Source organism: Taurulus bubalis (assembly GCF_910589615.1).
Source record: "Taurulus bubalis genome assembly, chromosome: 3".
Lineage (NCBI taxonomy): Eukaryota > Metazoa > Chordata > Actinopteri > Perciformes > Cottidae > Taurulus > Taurulus bubalis.
The window spans coordinates 18216967-18235686 of NC_136591.1; the positions used below are offsets into that span (position 1 = coordinate 18216967).

The window sequence follows — 18720 nt, forward strand, 5'->3', positions numbered from 1 at the left end:
TTCTTAAGAAATACAGCTGCTTATTTGCTTTCTTCAGGTACAGTTGAAAGATATCTAGATGTTGTATGTAAAGGCAACTGGATTTGCTTTGTTTATTTATATTTGTCCTCAAAGGGCCAGATTTCTGCAGTTTTCTGCACCGAATCAGTGCTAACGTTAGCTTAACAAAACTATGAACTGTGCGCTACCCAGGTTCTGAAGAGTGAAGTCAATGCTTCATGTGTTAAAGTGGCATTCTCTTTACTGACCACCAGGGGACAACTTCTCTGGTTGTATAGAATATATGCTTCATGTGTTAAAGCTGCATTCTCTCTACTGACCACCAGGGGCGACTCCTCTGGTTGTATAGAAGTCTATAGAAAATGACTCTACTTTTCTCTTGATTTATTCCCTCAGTAAACATTGTAAACATCAGTTTATGTCACGCAATAGATTTTTCAGGCCGCGCACATTTTTCTGACGGCACAAACAATTTTTTTCAGGGGTTAAAAATCATTTTTGCGCCAGTGTTTCTGAGATAGGAGTGAGCCATCTTCGCAATAATAAGATCTTTAATGTGTCGAGTCTTCTTGACCAATCAGCGTCCCGTTTCTTGACATGCGCTCTCTGTACCTCTGCTAGCTCTCTGGCCGTTTCTCAATCAGCGTTCTTCTCTGTACTTGTGTTCTCGTGGACTCGTGAAACGTCATCAGTCGCGGCCCAAGTACTGTTCCAATTCTAAAGTCCGCTTCTCGCCAAGAACGGTGAAAATGCCCGGATGTGACTTGATCCGCCCATTTTACCGGGGACGCATCAGAGCAGACTTGAGCGTTCTTGAGAGAGCCAATATCCCAGAATGCATTTCGGACCAGCAAACGGGGAACAATGACGGATGAGAATACTCAAAACTGAAAGTTGACATTCTATGAATACAACCGTTGCTGAGTCACAAAATGTAATTTTAGGATGTTTTCAGGCGAGAAGTTAGTTGTTTAAGCATCAAATCTGTGGTCGCTTTCTCAAGAATTGGCCGACTTAAAAAGATACGCCGACGGGTTGAGGTCCTGCTCGCGGGACCGTGAGCCCCGCAGCACCGGGCCGTCAGCGCTCTGCTGCCCGCCGAGAGCAGCCTGATCTCGGCCGGACTTTTTGAAATGATCCGCTGGCTCCGATGTCTCCGTATCGATTAAACATGAGATATAATTCTGTTTCGAGGATTTAACAAGCAATCATTATTATTTATTCACAGTCACATTAAATCAGTTTGACTGAGGGAAAGATTAAGGTTTATAACTTAAGATTTTAATGTAACTTTTACTTTGAACTACAGCGGTGTCTTAGTACTTTTGACCGAATTGTTTGCAATTACATGTATATATAAGTATATATATATATAATACATAGTTATAAACATATAAAAATATACAATTACATGTGTATCTATATAAATATATAAATATATATAAAACACATTTATAAACATATTATATCTACATTTATATGTGTATCTTATTAAGTATTTATATAAAATACATATTTATAAACACAATATATATATATATATATATGTATATATATATATATATATATATATATATATATATATATATATATATATATAATATATATATATATATATATATATATGTATATATATATATATACAATGATATGTGTATGTCTGTGAAACCAGTACAAAAAAAGCAGGGTTGTCATATTTTGTTTGAATGTAAAAATACTTTACAGTGAAGAATCAGAGTAACCATGACAACAACAGCTGAGGTGGTTACGTCATCAAGTCAGCTGCTGTTCCAATTGCAGAAAGACCGTCCTGCGTTCTCCTGTCCTTGAGACCAGACTCCAGAAGTTCACAAGCCAAGACCTGTGTACTTGGTATTGAGAAACGGCCTCTGCCTCCGTTAGCACCCCCACCTCCGCTGTCCTCCTCCGGGCGCCAGGAGTGAAGCTCGCCCGGAGCGCCACATGAGCTAGGGCCGGCGCTGTTTAGGCTACTCTTGGCGGGCCCTGCTCCAGCAGCTATAGGTCTACATGGCGAAAAGAAAGGCAGAGCAGGTGCCCCAGAAAAAGGTCTGCCTAACGTTCAAACATGAGTGGCTAGATGAAATAGTCCAAACTGACACAGGTAGGATGAAACTTTCAGACATATTTAAATATGAAGAATATGAAGTTATTCAATTGTTTATATAGGCTACCTTTAGGAAAAATTACACCATGTCAATTTAATAGGCCTATAATTATTGTTCAGCACTGCATTAGCATTTTTCTTTCAATGAAGTTCCACTTAAATGTTGTACCTGCTGAGAAATGACTAAACACCTTTGATACTTTTATTTTTTATATATATATATATATATATATATATATATATATATATATATATATATCATTATCAGTCATAACCAGTGAACCAGTCATAACCTCCCCTTATTGAAGTTCAACAAAGATCCTTTAAATTCAACTAAACTGGTAAAACACCATCATTAAAATGTTCCCAATGTTCAGCCATTATAAAGGATATTGAATAAATACCAACCTTGTATACATATTGATGCATTTGCTGTCATCTCTTTGAATCCCCTATGGCTAACGCAGGCTTGTGGTCATTTTCGGCAGGTCGCGTGGTTGCGAATTGCTCACAGTGCTGAAATGTGTGCTCAGAATTTTTTTTTTTTGCTCAGTGCTGAAAAAAATTAGAGGGAACATTGGTGGGGTTACAAGGTGATTGACCGGTTGACACCAGAGACGTATACAGCGTCTATATGTCACTCCTCCTCAGTCCTAATATGGTTACTTCCTGTTCACTGGTTGCAAAAAGTCAAGATGGCAACGACCAAATCACCAAATTCAGAGCTTCATATACTGTATACAGTTTATGGCGCTGCCTCAGGTCTATAGTTCACTTTAAATTAACAAAAACAAATCTCAAGCTACGCACTAATTTCCCTCTTGCTGTTTTCTGCTCAGTAACTACGGCTGGTAAAGTCATGTAGCTCCGGGTGTTGATGGCAAAACCCTTCAGTCCCATTGAAAACTATGACATTAACCCACCACAGGCTGCTAAAACACACTCTGTTGGATCAGGACCTAAAAGAGGTTCAGACAGAACGCCAGGCGAACCCTCGAGTTGGCATGATTGCATGCTTTTTGCTCTGCATTCATGTGTGGACTTTAAACACTTTTTCCGTAAACATGGTTGGATGATATTTTGTACGAGCTTTAGTTTGTTTCAAGTATAGCCAGGCATTAGTACTTCTATGTGTAGAAATCCACAATATTGCAGTTATTGCAGCTTTATTAATCCCGAAGGAATTTATTGTGCAAGACAACAGAATAATACCAAACATTTAATAAAATATAAACATGTATGAACAACAGAATAACAATGATTAAGTGTAAAGAAAAAAAACTGACAAAATACAACGCAATAGCAATATGAGTGAGGTCAATAAATAGAGATGTGCAACATCTGATACAGAAATACAGGAATATGTAGAGAATGTGATGGGGTGATTATTTTATACTGAAGGGTGGAGGAATCTGTTTCTACTCCAACAACGGCTGGTGTAACGACGTAACAGTGATTCTACAGCACTGTTCGCCGGACCTGGAATCCCTCATCATTCACTGCAAACCATTCTACTCCCCACGTGAGTTTGCTTCATTCATCCTGGTTGGCGTTTACATGCCGCCGCAGGCCAACGTGCAGGAGGCACATCGGACACTCGCCGAGCAGATACGGTGTGTGGAGCGGACCTACCCGGACTCTTTAGTTATTGTCCTTGGGGACTTTAACAAAGGTAACCTCAGCCATGAACTCCCTAAATACAGACAGTTTATTAAATGCCCCACTAGAGAGAAGAGCATTCTGGACCACTGCTACACCACAATCAGTGGGGCTTATCACGCCGTTCCACGTGCTGCTCTGGGGAAGTCTGACCACGCCATGGTTCACCTGATTCCCCCATACAGGCAGAAATTAAAGCTCTGCAAACCTGTGGTGAGGAAGTTCAAGAAGTGGACCAGTGAGACCCTGGAGGATCTTCGGGCGTGCTTGGAATGTACAGAATGGGATGTATTCAGGACTGCTACTAACAGTCTGGATGAGTTAACTTCCTACATCAGCTTCTGTGAGGACAGCTGTGTTCCAACCAGCTCCAGGGTGAGTTATAAAAACAACAAACCCTGGTTCACAGTGGAACTCAGGAAGCTATGGCTGCAAAAGGACCAGGCATTCAGGAGTGGGGACAAGGATTTGTACACTGAGTCAAAATACAGGGTTAGCAAGGCGGTGATAGATGCTAAACGACTGTACTCTGAGAAACTGCAACAACAGCTATCAACAAGTGGCTCTGCTTCTGTCTGGAGAGGGCTCAAGCAGATCACCAACTACAAACCAAAACCAAGCCATGAACGACCTCCGTCTGGCAGACGAGTTGAACGAGTTCTACTGTCGCTTTGATAGACAATGGAGCAGTCCTGACGCCATCCCCCACAGGCCCATTAGCCAGCCACAGACCCTCAGCCCACCCTCCCCCAGCCCATCAGGGGCTCACGCCTCTCTACCACCGCCCTTCCCAGTGACGACCCTCACTATTCTGGAGAGGGACGTCAACAGACTGTTTAAAAAACAGAACCCCCGCAAAGCAGCGGGCCTGGACTCTGTCTCCCCTTCAACCCTGAAACACTGTGCTGATCAGCTGTCCCTGGTGTTCACTGAGATCTTCAACACCTCCCTGGAGGCATGCCATGTACCAGCCTGCTTCAAGGCCTCCACCATCATCCCTGTCCCCAAGAAATCCAGGATCACAGGACTCAATGACTACAGGCCCGTCGCCCTGACCTCTGTGGTCATGAAGTTCTTTGAGCGCCTCGTCCTGTCCCACCTCAAAACCCTGACTGACCCACGCATGGACCCTCTGCAGTTCGCCTACAGGGCCAACAGGTCTGTAGACGATGCTGTCAACATGGCCCTCGACTACATCTTCCAGCATCTGGACTCCCCAGGAACCTACGCCAGGATCCTGTTTGTGGACTTCAGCTCTGCCTTCAACACCATCATCCCGTCTCTGCTGCAGGACAAGCTCTCCCAGCTGCAAGTGCCGGACTCCACCTGCAGGTGGATCACAGACTTCCTGACTGACAGGAAGCAGCACGTGAAGCTGGGGAAATACGTCTCAGCCTCTCGGACCATCAGCACCGGTTCCCCCCAAGGCACCGGTTCCCCTCGGCTCTTCTCCCTGTACACCAACAGCTGCACCTCCAGTCACCAGTACGTCAAGCTCCTGAAGTTCGCGGATGGCACCACCCTCACTGGACTCATCTCTGGTGGGGACGAGTCCGCCTACAGGTGGGAGACTGACCACCTGGAAACCTAGTGCAGCCAAAACAACCTGGAGCTCAACGCCCTGAAGACAGTGGAGATGGTTGTGGACTTCGGAAAGAACGCAGCCCCACCCGCCCCTTTCATCCTGTGTGACTCCCCCGTCGACGCTGTGGAGTCCTTCCGCTTCCTGGGCTCCATCATTTTCCAGGACCTCAAGTGGGAGCTGAACATTCACCCCAGGACTATTTTTCGGACTATTTTTTCATTCTTTTCTTTCCTCTTCTTTTCTTTCTTCTTACCGGTCACTCCCCTGCACACTTCATATTTAAACACTCATGCCACTTAACATACACTTTAGCTTAAACACACCTCACTTTAACATACACTTTAACTTAAACACATGTCACTTTAACATATACTTACATTAACGTTATCTGTTTGTCTGAGTACTTTATCTTATACTTGATTTAATATAAGTGCACTGTTGTTGTCATTGATTGTTGTTTGTCTCGTCTAACATCTCGTGTCTAATGTATGCACCTTCCGCCTAGAAAAATTCCTCATTTGTGTAAACATTCCTGGCAAATAAACGGTTTCTGATTTTGATTCTGAAAAAGAATTCAGCATTTGTGTCATCTGTTGTGTTTCCCTCTGTCTGCTTTCTTAGACTCAAACGGCTGCTGGAGCAGGAGAAGGCCTACCAGGTCCGTAAGGACAAGGACCATAGCAGGAGGCTGGAGAAGGTCAGAGTGGAGCTGGTCAAGCTCAAGTCCTTTGCCCTGATGTTGGTGGACGAGCGGCAGCTGCATATCGAGCAAATCGACCAGCAAAGCCAGAAGGTCCAGGACCTCGCTCAGAAGCTGCAGGAGAAAGAGCAGCGTTTGGCCGCGGTCACCGACACCACCAAGGAGGACGGCCAGAAGGTCCTCACGCTGGAGGCCGAGCTGAAGCATCGAGGAGCTAGGTTTGCCCAGGAGCACGAGGAGATGACGACCAAACTTGCTGACGAAGAGTCCCAGAGCCGACAGCTCAGGCTGAAGCTGGCCGGATTGGCACACAAGATTGAAGAGCTGGAGGAGAGCAACAAGGTGCTGCAGAAGTCTGAGGAAGACCTGCAGGAGTTGAGGGAGAAGATCAGCAAAGGGGAGTGCGGGGATTTGTTTCTCATGAACGATCTGGAGAATCTGCGGAAGAGAGTGTTGGAGATGGAGGGTAAAGACGAGGAGATAACCAAAGCAGAGACTCAGTGCAGGGAGCTGAGGAAAAAGCTACAGAGTGAGGATAACCACAGCAAGGAGCTGAGACTTGAGCTAGACAAACTGCAGAAGAGGATGGTTAAGCTGGAGAAACTGGAGGCAGCTTTCAGTCAGAGCAAAACCGAGTGCTCTCAGCTTTACACAAACCTGGAGAAAGAGAAACGAGTCATGAAGGATCTGGCCGGCGAGCTAGAGACAGTGAAAACTCGGTTGAAGGAACTGGAGTGCTCAGAGACGAAGTTTGAAAAGGCAGAAATGGTCTTCAAAGACGATCTGATGAAGTTGAAGTCCTTTACAGTTATTCTGGTCAACGAAAGGAAGAACATGGCAGAGAGGCTCAAACAGGAAGAACAGAAAAGTGATGATTTTAGTAGGATGTCCAAAGCAGAGCAGGGAAAGGTCACAGAAGTCACAGAGAAGCTGATTGAGGAGAGCAAAAAACTTCTCAGATTCAAATCTGAAATGGAGGTCAGAGTCACAACCCTCATGAAAGAGAAAGATGAGTTAAGAACTAAACTTGTGAGTGAAGAAGAAAAGTGTAGGAAGCTGAATACCAAGCTAGGTGGTATGAAAATAAGAATAGATGGCCTTGAGCAGACAGAGAGGGAAATACAGAGGAAGTGTTCCATCAAGGACAATAATCCAGATGAAGACAACAAAGTCAAAGAGTTTGCACTAGAGATTGAAAGACTTAAGAGCCGGCTCAAACAGCTCGAGGTGGTAGAAGGAGATTTAATGAAAACAGAGGACGAGTACGATCTACTAGAGAAGAAATTCAGAACGGAGCAGGACAAAGCGAACACCCTCTCTAAGCAGCTGGAAGAAATTAAAAGTCATATCGCCAGAAACAAAGACATCGAGAAAGGCGAGGTCACGAGTCCAGAGGCTGAACTCAGGATTCGCTGCAAGATGGAGGAGGCTAAAACCAGAGAGCTGCAGGCGGACGTCCAGGCCCTGAAGGAGAAGATCCACGAACTGATGAACAAGGAGGACCAGCTCTCCCAGCTGCAGGCGGATTACTCCGTCCTCCAGCAGAGGTTCATGCAGGAGGAGGAGAGGAAGATGAGCATGAGCCATGACTTCCTTAACCTCACCAAGGAGCTGGAAGCCACCAAGCGGTACAGTCGCGCCTTAAGGCCCAGTATGAACGGTAAGCGGATGCTCAGTGTCCCGGTTACCTCCATCGCAGTTCAGACGGATGTGATAGTGAGCGCGGCGGCTGAGGATGAGACAGCGGCGGGGTTCATCCGGAAATCAGTCCTCGAGGAAAACCACCTCATGAGCAACCTCAGACAACGGAATCTTAAAAAGCCAACGGTTCTTGAGCAATACCCTCCAGAACTGGGTGCAAAGAAATCCTGGATACCTTGGATGAAAAAGAAGGAGGCCATCACGCTCACTCAGACCGCTCCCGACAAGACCCGTCGGGCGTCCTTGTTTCATCCGCCGGAGATGACCAGGCCGGGCCAGCCGCTGCACATCCGCGTGATCCCGGATCACGAGAACAGCACTGCCACCTTGGAGATCACCAGCCATCGGGCAGAGGATTTCTTCTCCAGCACCACCATCATCCCGACTCTCGGCCTTCAGAAACCTCGCATCACAATCGTCCCCAAGCCCACCACCATTACCTCGAGGAGCAAAGCCTGTGAGCCGGCGGAAGGTCTCGATCGAGCCAAATCCCCGGTCACCATAACCGCCATCTCCAGGACCAAGAGTCCGGATAAAACCAACGGCTGCAGCTCTGACGGCCTCCAGTCGCCGGTATCCATCATCACGGTCAGCACCGTGGCTGAAGCGTGCGGGTCGCCCGAGCCTCACAACGCCACCGCGAGCCGCACGGTGATCAAGGTGACCCCGGAGAAGCAACCGACGCCGTTCAGGAAGTACAACGGCAACATCATCACGACAGAGGACAACAAGATCCACATCCACCTGGGGCCGCAGTTCAAGAGGCCCTCAGAATGCTCCGGCGGCGCGTTATTGACGCTCAGGACCTCCGAAAGCAGCAAGGAGCCGTCGACGGGAACGGTGCTCCGCTCGCCGCGACAATCCTCGACGGGGAAGACGACTCAGAGCAAAATGACGAGCAGCATAACGATCACACCGATCACCTCGGCGTGCTCCAGGCCGACACAGTCAGTGGTGAGCGTTCTGTTGACCATTACGTCCTCCATCTTTACTTCTTTCAGCATATTTGTTGTGACTTCACCAACACAGAGGCGTAGATGACTCAACACAAAAGATAAGTCAACAATGTCTCATCTTTTTTGTTGTAGTTGCTTCTGAAATGTTTCCAAATGAAATCAGGTGGCATTTGCTTCCTAGATAGCACTCTCTCCATGTATAAAGCACGCGTCATAAACATCTCACCGCTATAAAATAACACTGGAATGATGTCACACCCCCTTTCCCCAGGGAGAGGGTCTTCTACAGATAAATTACACAACTGACAAATTCACTCCTTTAACCAAACACGGCCAAGAAGGTAGAAACCTTGTTCAAAACCATCATAATATTATTCAAAATTATATCAATCACTAGCTAAAGGGGTTAACACTTGTGTGGATGGACGCAGTAAGCTTTGATTTGCCACCAAATCAAAGGCTCGGTCTCACAGAAATACATGAAATGACCACGACCCCTTAACAATGTGTTTAAAATCACAAACAAACAAACACAAGTCTTTCAACCAAGGAACCCGTGTCTGTGACCTTAAGAGTTAAAGTGAAGTTTAGTCCAGCTTAGTCCTGGTCCTCTATAGACCTCAGTGTAGTCCTGGTCCTCTATAGACCTCCATCAGTAAACAGACCATCAGAGAGAAGATGATCTGGTTCTATAGAGTTCTTCTTAAAGCTCCTCATTGGAGTCACCAGGTCCAGATCCAGCAGAGACCAATCCGCCGTGGACAGACCCAGTTCACCTGCAGCCTTCCACCTTGGGCTGTGTTTTAAGTAATCTTGTTCTTGTGAACTAAGCCTGAGATGGACTTTGATATTTAACAAACCGAACAGCTTACTGGTTTTACTTACTGGAACATAACATGCTTACTGGTTTTACTTACTGGAACATGCTTACTGGGGCGGTTACGTTTCCTTGACCTGTAATCTCTGCGTAAACTGTCTGTCCGTGTTTCTGGGATCAGAACCCTTTGTTGTGTTGTGTTTTTTCCAGCCCGGTTCGGAGGTGCAGTCCGCTCAGAGTGCCGCCACGAGGATCCCGGTGTCAAAAGGTATGAAGCCGAGCAGCAAGGCGGCCGTGGGCATCTCCACGGTGACGAGGTTAGAGTCACGGGCCGAGAGACACTTGATGAAAATTAAGCTGAGGAGATCGACTGTGTGCGGCCCGGCCTCCGGAGGCCGGAGCTGAGGGGGAGGGCCAAATATACAAACACAAAGGGGACGTTTTATTTAAGCCACACCTCCAGTTTGCAACTAAAGTGTGTCTCATTTCAAGCGCAGGTTTTTTGACTTATTTATGTATGTCTCTTGTTTTTAATTCCCAGATGAAGCGTCGCTGCGCATGTCTCTCTTGCATTTGAGTGCATTGTGATTAACTTCATCTCTGTGGTAGTTTTTTTGGGTGTGGCTCTAAACTTTGTTCTCATCATTTACATTTGTTTTCACAGAATGTGTTTTTATTTCACAAGCAGCTTTTTGGAGGTTCCAGTCACTGTAAATCTATTTGTGTGTCATCGTTTTCCTTTTGACAGGCACTTGAATAAAAAAAAATCAATTTATCGCTGAATCTGCCATTGCTTCGTAGTATTCATTTGTGTATTGTGCGTATTGTGTGTATTGTGTGTGAGCTTTGTGTGACTCAAACAGCAGAAGAATTATCCAGGAAACCTCCATAATAATAACCAATGCTGCTAAACTCCATTAGCCATAATAACTAATGTCCACAGCATATGTGTCATGTGCTGTTTCCATGGCCAGTGTGAAGGGTTTGTACATAAATCATCACTAATGTTGACTTGATGGACTTTAATGACCAAAAATCAATGTTCTTTCCTCGTTTTATTGTAATTATCCCTCCGCCCAAAACAGGAGTCTAAATGTGCACTCCTTCAAGTCCTAACTCAGTAAAGTCTAACTTTACTTCCCCAATAAATGTATTTTCAGATACAGTTAGACTCCCGCTCACCAGAGGACATCATTATCTTTCAATAAACGTTCATAAATCTGATTTTAAAGTCGTAGAGAAAAAAAAAGACGCTTCTTATACAAAACCTATAGCCACGGGAACTTTTTACTTCCTGAAAGAGATGTTGATGGGTTTTTTTGTCAATGACATTATGCAAATGTTTCACAGGTTAAAAGCAGATTTAAATAGGTGGAATAACGACACAAATTAATGTATATTTCTCAGACTTTTCTCTAATACTTCAAAGGAAGCGCTCACAACTTATTGACACATAATCAATCACAAGGGCTCCTCGGGAGATATTGATTTCCATTAAAACACAACAAGACGAAGCTGAAAGCTTCAGAAAAAAACTGAGTGGACTTTGCAGCAAAAATATGTTTTATAAGAGAAAGAATACACTTTAAAGCTCATCATTCCTGGTGATAAATAATCTGTCGACTGATTAATCTTCTGATCGTTTCAGCATTAAATGAGGTGAAGTGTCATATTTACAACATTGCGATGGAACATTTTAACAGAGTAAAGTATTAATGTCATCTTTTATTCGTGTTTATTGCATCTCACAATACAAAACCGCAATTCAGAGATCAGCACAGTGTTCTGAGCTAATCGATGAATTTATTAATTAAGTTCATAAATCAGTTTGACCTTGTGAAATGTCTCCATCGCCCAGATTTGAACCCGTACTACCCTAGGGTCCAGAGTTCTACAGCTCTTATGACCACAATATGAATACCAGACCCTATTGTCCTTGATCTCTAATGAATCCGCAACTCCTTGCCTTCGGTGCCTTGCCATCATCCCACAAAGTAATACTGCACATCTTTAGAAAGATTACCACCTAAAGCATCTACATATGCAAGGATAAGTCCAAAAAACGTGTTTTTCGGTTAAGAAATTAAAAAATTACCTACTGAGCTGATCCTTGGTCCCACCATGACAAACGGGGTATGTAAATTGCTGCCTCCTTCCGCATGTGCTGTCTGATGCGCTTTCGGAAGAGTCTGAGGACCAATGAGATCCCAGAATCTCGGAAAGCCCCCAAAAAATAATACAAATAACTCCTGGTCTCGCTTTTGAGACACTGGTCAGAAAATTATCTAGATTGATTTACTAGACTCCCACAGTATCGTACTTAATTAAATCGGAACTGTGGATGAGGAGATAGCACAGTTTTAGTTTTTAAAATTTTTCGGGAGACAGGAAAAAAGACAGGAAAAAAGGGGCGTAGGGTTTATAAGGTTAAAGGGCCAGTGTGTAGAATATGGCGCCATCTAGCGGTGTGTTTTTGCAGACTGCAACTAACTGAAACTGAAAGCGCCACTAATCAATATATTCATATTAAAACCTTAATCAAAAGACGGTGTGAAATGAAAATAAGTATGAACGTGACTGTGGACATCAGACTGTAATGTGGCCTTCGAGGAAACATACGAGTTGTTATTGTTTCTCCCACAGGTCCGCTGACAGACGCCGCCTCGGCAAGCAGCAGCCGCTGAGCCGAGACCCCCGATGTCCCGGGGACAAATCTCACAATGTGTTCAAGACCAGATGATGTGTGAACAAACACTAAAATGGGTGTTTTTTTTAATGGGATTGAAGAATATGTGTACTGCTGCAACACGACAGACCTTTGAGCCAGCATCTACAAAAGTGCATATATGAACATAAAACACAACAATGGCAATGAAATGGAGATAACAGTGCATATATAGATCTCATCTGTCCCACAAATGGGCGGAAAAATGTAAAAGAAATACCCCAGAAAGCTTGGAGTCTTTTGTTTCTGAGGAATCCTAATGTTGACTTTAGAGCCTGAGTGTCGCTTAAAGTTGGTCACATGGTCTTGGGCAGACGGTGGAGATGTGGTTTTACGCTTGATTTAAAAATGGCTTTTGAACGTGTAATCAGGAACATCAGTGGAATGTTGTTTAAAGTGTATTTGGTGGTATAATAAACGTAAGAATGCATTGTTTGTGTTGATCTAAACATACACATAAGGTGCATAAGGGAATATGGAGATCTTGGCTTTGTTTTCTTTAGAAAAACCCACAATAAAAACAAACTATTTTCCCCCATTTCATTTTTAATACACATGATGTTTTCTAAACTTTGGCCAGACAGAAACAAGAAAGGTCACCATTTGTTATTTGAACTGTCCAAATAAATAAACTCAAGCTGAAGCATTACAAACTAGCAGTTTTTGTGAATTAATTGTTCCATTGTCCTCAAGAGACTGGAAACCTAAAGTGTCCAGTATATATATATTTTTTATGTCTTTAAAAAAACTCGAACTCTAAACTCTTAATCCCCAAATACGAAACACATCAGCGAGGTAAGCAACGCGTGCGAGCCACACACTGTTGTTAAACAGGTCTGCAAGAGGCGAATTGTTCTGGGAAATAAAGGCTGCGATTACAGCTCGTAGTTCATAAAAACAGGACTGTACCTTTCCCCTCGAAAGCCAGTGTACCTCGGCATGATAAAACACCTGTACATGCTCACTACCAAGATCTTGGCACAGTTTTTCAAAACATCTAGTGTTCTTTGCACTTCGTTTAATGTTGTTTACCACTTGGATGACATCTTGTAGTGTTCCATGAAACACTGGGACCATATCCTTTGCTGCCAGGGCCTCTCCATGCAAAAGACAATGGTGCCAAGTTGCATTCGGAGCTTTGTCAAGAATTCTCCTCACGACCCCAAGTTTTTTCCTGTCATGCAGGCAGTGCCATCACTTGTGAATTTTATATTCAATAGGCTGTTAAATGCAATTATTTAGAAAACCCAGAGTCTCCCCCATATCAGGATGGTTTGACCCAACCTGGCACACATGGAGGGACAAGTGCAAAACAAGTTGAAACCAGAGCCTGCAAAAAAACGACACTGCGCTGCATTTTCTCCGTGAAAAAGGGTTATCTTTTCCGCTACCGACTATGGAATAAATAACCATTATGTCTGCGTTATACTTGTTGTGGAAGTCCCAAACATGTCTGAACATCAAACGCCCTCAACTTTTGTTGAATTATTGCATGAATTCTAAAATGTCCGATATTCCCGCCAGTCATGAAGGCAGCACCAACCACCAACCACTTCGTAACTGAATCAGTGACGTCACCGCGCGGTACGTTAATTTCCTTGTTCATTTCCCTTGTTTCGCAAAACTTCCCGTTGGGCGGCAAAACATAGATGGCGACCAGTTACAACGCCAAAGACGGGGACGGGCACGTCATCGTGTCCGGCCCCGGTGGCGGGCCGCTGCTGCGGAGCAAGAAGCCCGAAAACACGGCGTTCAAGCAGCAGAGGCTGCCCGCCTGGCAGCCCATCCTCACCGCGGGCACCGTGCTGCCGGCCTTCTTCATCATCGGGCTGCTCTTCATCCCTGTCGGCATCGGCCTGTTCGTGACGTCGAACAACATCCGGGAGTTCGAGGTAGCGGCGCACGCGCGGCTGGGCATCAACCGCTCACGCCAAATGCCATGCAATAATTGTGCAATGTAACTTTTATCTCTCGTATCTGGGCGTTTTCCACGTCCTTGCAACGTAACATGAACATTTTCTGAAACGTAATGCTCCATCGGGAAATTCGGCAAAAAAATGTGGCCGAAGAGCAGCTTTTTTTTTAATGAATCAAATTAACATCTAGATAACTCGTAACACGTTGTTTTGTCCGTGCAATAGAAACACTCAAATTTACGTTTTTTCACAGGACTGATTATAAATATTTAGGAATTTTGTCATTTAGTGGCTGTTCACTGTCACTAAACAGGAAGCATCGATCATTTATATGCTCATAACACTTGTCAGTGTGTTTCTCCTTTGTTATTGTAATTCAATAATATTGATCACTTAAGTTCATGATAGTGATCTATCTATCTATATATCTATCTATCTAAGTGTTCCAGACAGCTAATCATGTCTGCAACCGTGTTACAGATTGACTTAAATTGCATAAAACAACAACATTCAAACGTGTTTGTTTTGACTTTCTTCTAACTCGTTTGACCTATTTCCTGGTTTTCATTGCTCTGTTTTGTGGTTTTGCTCTTGTGTAATACACACTAGCTCCTGTTTTGAAATGTTCGTTCTATTGTTTTTCAGATTGACTACACAGGAGCAGACATGTCCAGTCCCTGCTTCAACTGCTCCCAGAACTTCAGCTGGAACAGCACGAGGCCGTGCACTTGCACCGTCCCGTTCTACCTGGAGCAGCCGTATGAGGCGAGGACGACACCGACGCCGCTTCCCATTATCAATATGCACACAGCCGGTTGTCTTTTCATACCTGTTCTTTCCTTTAAACCAACAGAGCAACGTCTACGTGTACTACGGCCTCTCCAACTTCTATCAGAACCACCGTCGCTACGTGAAGTCGAGAGATGACAGCCAGCTAAACGGAAACATGAAATCCCTCATGGTGAGACAGACGCCTGTGCACGAAACCCCCAGAGCCCCAACGCCGTGGGCTGTAGAGCCAGAAACAGTTTGTTGGTTAACCTTCAGTGCACGGAGAGCGTCTGTCTGGTGGTCTGGTAGCAAACAATCATCATGGAGGTAATCTGCAGGACCAGTTAAACAACAAAACAAACCAAGGGCAACAAAGTACTACTATGTACTACTATGTACTATGTCAAAATATAAGTGTGTGTGTGTGTGTGTGTGTGTGTGTGTGTGTGTGTGTGTGTGTGTATAAACACACAACAACACTGACAGACAAATGGAAGTAATAGTGCTTTATGACTATTAAGTGACGGCCTACATCACTGCTCTTTGCTAACGGCTATGTGGGCGTTTCCGCTTGAAAACCCCCTAAAAAAAAAAAAAAAAGAACGCTGATGGAGTCTATCTTTCAGAAATATATTAATGTAGCTGTCCCTAAACCAGGACTTGAACCCAGACCACCTGGGTAGAAATCGTGACCGCTGGGCCCCCTGGGACAGCCGCTCGTCGTTAGCGCTTATCTCTGGTCTCCTTCGCGTCCTCTTCCCTCTCAGGAGCCCAGTAAGGAGTGTGAGCCGTACGCTTACCACGACAACAAACCCATCGCGCCATGTGGCGCCATCGCCAACAGCATGTTCAACGGTGAGCCCGTCACCCCAGCTGACACGTTTACATTTAACGAAATCCATTTTGTACTCAAACATCCCTCGTTTGGTGGCAGACACGCTGGAGCTGTTTTACAACGACCCCAACGGCACAAAGATCCAGATTCCTCTCAACACGACCGGCATCGCCTGGTGGACCGACAAGCACGTGAAGTTCGGGAACCCCGGCGGCAACAACCCGAACCTCACCGCCGTCTTTCAAGGTTTCAGCATCTGCAGAGAGCTCAACTTAGAGCTCTGCAAGGATATTACCGACCAAACCTTCACTCACGCTGGCGTCTACACTCAAATAACCCGTCTGAGCTCTTTCTATTTCAGGAACGAGCAAGCCGGTAAACTGGCGCCGGCCCGTCTATGAGCTGGACTCTGATGCAGACAACAACGGCTTCGTCAACGAGGACTTCATCGTGTGGATGAGAACCGCCGCCCTGCCAACCTTCCGCAAACTCTACCGCATCATCGGCAAGAAGAACAACATGGTTCCCACTCTGCCCCGAGGAAACTACACACTGGAGGTCGTCTACAGTATCCTTCATGTGGGAACCCCCCGTTGCCTATTCAGACGCTAAGGCTTCTACTTGGTTGCTCCCTTGCTGCTTGTTCTGACGCCTGTCATTGATGACAATGTCCAGGTGTACACGCCCAGTTTGTTTATTAATCAGTTGCATTTCTTCATACAAAACAAAATCTTAACCATGTCGGTACAACCTAGCTGCATGTACTCTGATCATAAAATAAACCCCAAAACATTTTCCATCTCTGTGTTACCGATCGTCATCAGGTGTACCACGGTCAAAAAACTGTTTGCTACTGCAAAACGCGCAACCGCTAGCCCCACTGCCCCTCCTGATTATGGAGGCCTTGACTCACTTGAAGTCAGCCTTACGCCACAGTGGTCGGGAGGTCCAACATAACGAAACGCCCACAACATGTGACCAACAAGCAGAACGGCTCTCTGCAGCAACGCCTTTTGCTCTTTACTTGGAGACATTTAAATCAGCTTTTGAGCATTCTTCTTCTTCCCTGTGTTGTCAGCAACCCAACAGAGTCAGTTTTTTAGGATCCTGCCGTGACCTGAGAGCATCCAGATCAGTAAACTTAATCAGAAAAATGAAGATGCAATGCTTTTTGCAACAAAAAAACAATAATAAAAAAACCTAAATTTGTTCTTTAAACAATCTTTAACCGGTTGAAACCAGACTATCCCGTCCGCAACTTCGAGGGCCGGAAGCGGATGATCCTGAGCACCATCTCCTGGATGGGCGGCAAGAACCCGTTCCTGGGCATCGCGTACATCACCGTGGGCTCCGTCTGCTTCTTCCTGGGCGTCGTGCTGCTCGTCATCCACCACAAGTGCGGCAACCGGAACAACGGCGCCGACATTTCCAACTGAGCCGCCCGGTAGACAAGAGTTCCCGTGTAACGTCCACATCTACGCCTTCAGACAAACGGCAGTTTTTAGGGCTTAAGCCGCCGATTATTTGCCAAAGTGAGCGGAGAAATAGCCACAAATTTACAGCTTTCGTACTGATGACGTGCTCCTTGGAAAGGAAGAGCTTTCTTAATAAGATAAGTTTGGGAATCGTTCTTATCTGGGACGCAGAAGCGATTTTTAACACGAGGAGGAGGAGTTTACATTCCACAGTCACACACTGATTATTGCTCTGATGCCATTTTTTTCTTATTAACACATAAGAAAATATACACATGGTTATTATTTTGACCAGCTGTAAACGTGTGTAGACGTGATTTTAATCGTTGTTGGCTCTCCTGCCGGCTTCTAGGCCACATAAACATGCATAAATGTATTTAATGTTACATCTTGGCGCTACAGAGGAGGAGCCGTTAGCTCATCACTAATAATAACAGACTTTTTTTGCTGTTACACTTCAGTGCTGCTCGTCTCGGAGTGTTGTTCCGAGTCCCGCGTTGCATGCTGGGTAGCCGAGATGTAAATGTGACAGTGGAGTGGATCGTCTTTGTCCCTCGTTTTGTGTGCGACATCAACCGCCTGTCAAACTAAAAACAAGCCTCCATCGTTTACAAATAAGAAATCGCGTCGAGCAAGCTCCACGTCTGTGGCCTTGGGGCTGTACAGGTCATGTTTCATTCTTTTGTATTTATTTTTAGTAAATGTTTGCATGGCTTGCTCGCCAGACATCAGGATTTCTTTTGTGGGTTTAAAGTTTGAGTACGTGTAAATCGAATCCAGAAAACTGCACATTGACGCTGCGTCGTGGCTTCTCTGTTGGCGTTAACATGCAATAACAATAATAATCATAATAATGTCAACACAGCATGATATGACTCCATACATGTGATGTAACGTCTTAACATTTACATCTAATACACTAGTTTTACACCCAAATCCTGCCATGTTCAGATCTTTAGCAGCAGCTGAGATTGTAGATTAATAAAGTGGATACGCCATGTTTTAATGCGCTCAGTGAAAATGTTTGTTATTGTTGTTTTTTCTTTTAATACATTTCATCCAGATAAATTGTCTGCAGTCATGAGACGTTTATTTTTATACTCCATCTGTGTTGTGTTGCTGCTTTAAATTAATAAATGTGACATGTTTGATTGTTTCTCACTATTATATTTTTACTTCACCTGAGATAGAAAGAAAATACTGAGTTGATACCTTATTCCAGACCTGGGCATCTTAATGCCGTGTTCACACCAAAACAGTTGCGAATTTTCGCAACGCCACTTCGCCGCAGGTGAAAAATTCGCTCTATGTGGTTAATCCGTTTTTTCGCAACCATCGCTGGAGAAAGGGGGCGGGGCTTATCTCTGTGTCTTGAAAACATTTACTATTTCCTTCATCCACCAGGTAAATAACCACTAGTTCTGCTTCATACTTGTTGAGGAAGTCCCACACACG

At 44.8% G+C, this 18720-nt stretch overlaps 2 protein-coding genes across 2 annotated transcripts in view; both read left to right on the forward strand.

Annotated features, from left to right (window-relative positions):
* Nucleotides 1-12907, forward strand: part of filip1b (filamin A interacting protein 1b) — a 35313-nt gene extending 22406 nt beyond the window's left edge. The window contains exons 5-7 of the mRNA XM_079216042.1: nucleotides 5991-8724; nucleotides 9754-9811; nucleotides 12187-12907. Coding sequence (XP_079072168.1) covers nucleotides 5991-8724; nucleotides 9754-9811; nucleotides 12187-12227 — 2833 coding nt within the window. The 3' untranslated portion in view covers nucleotides 12228-12907. The remainder of the gene's footprint in view (nucleotides 1-5990; nucleotides 8725-9753; nucleotides 9812-12186) is intronic.
* A 1010-nt stretch (nucleotides 12908-13917) lies between these two features.
* On the forward strand, nucleotides 13918-18415 carry LOC306734811 (cell cycle control protein 50A-like; the record flags this gene model as incomplete). The annotated part of the gene is made up of 7 exons (XM_079216209.1): nucleotides 13918-14160; nucleotides 14830-14949; nucleotides 15038-15145; nucleotides 15723-15810; nucleotides 15890-16036; nucleotides 16152-16358; nucleotides 17033-18415. 7 exons carry the CDS (start codon nucleotides 13918-13920, stop codon nucleotides 17224-17226), a joined length of 1107 nt encoding a protein of 368 aa, XP_079072335.1. The 3' UTR covers nucleotides 17227-18415.
* Between the last annotated feature and the right edge of the window lie 305 nt (nucleotides 18416-18720).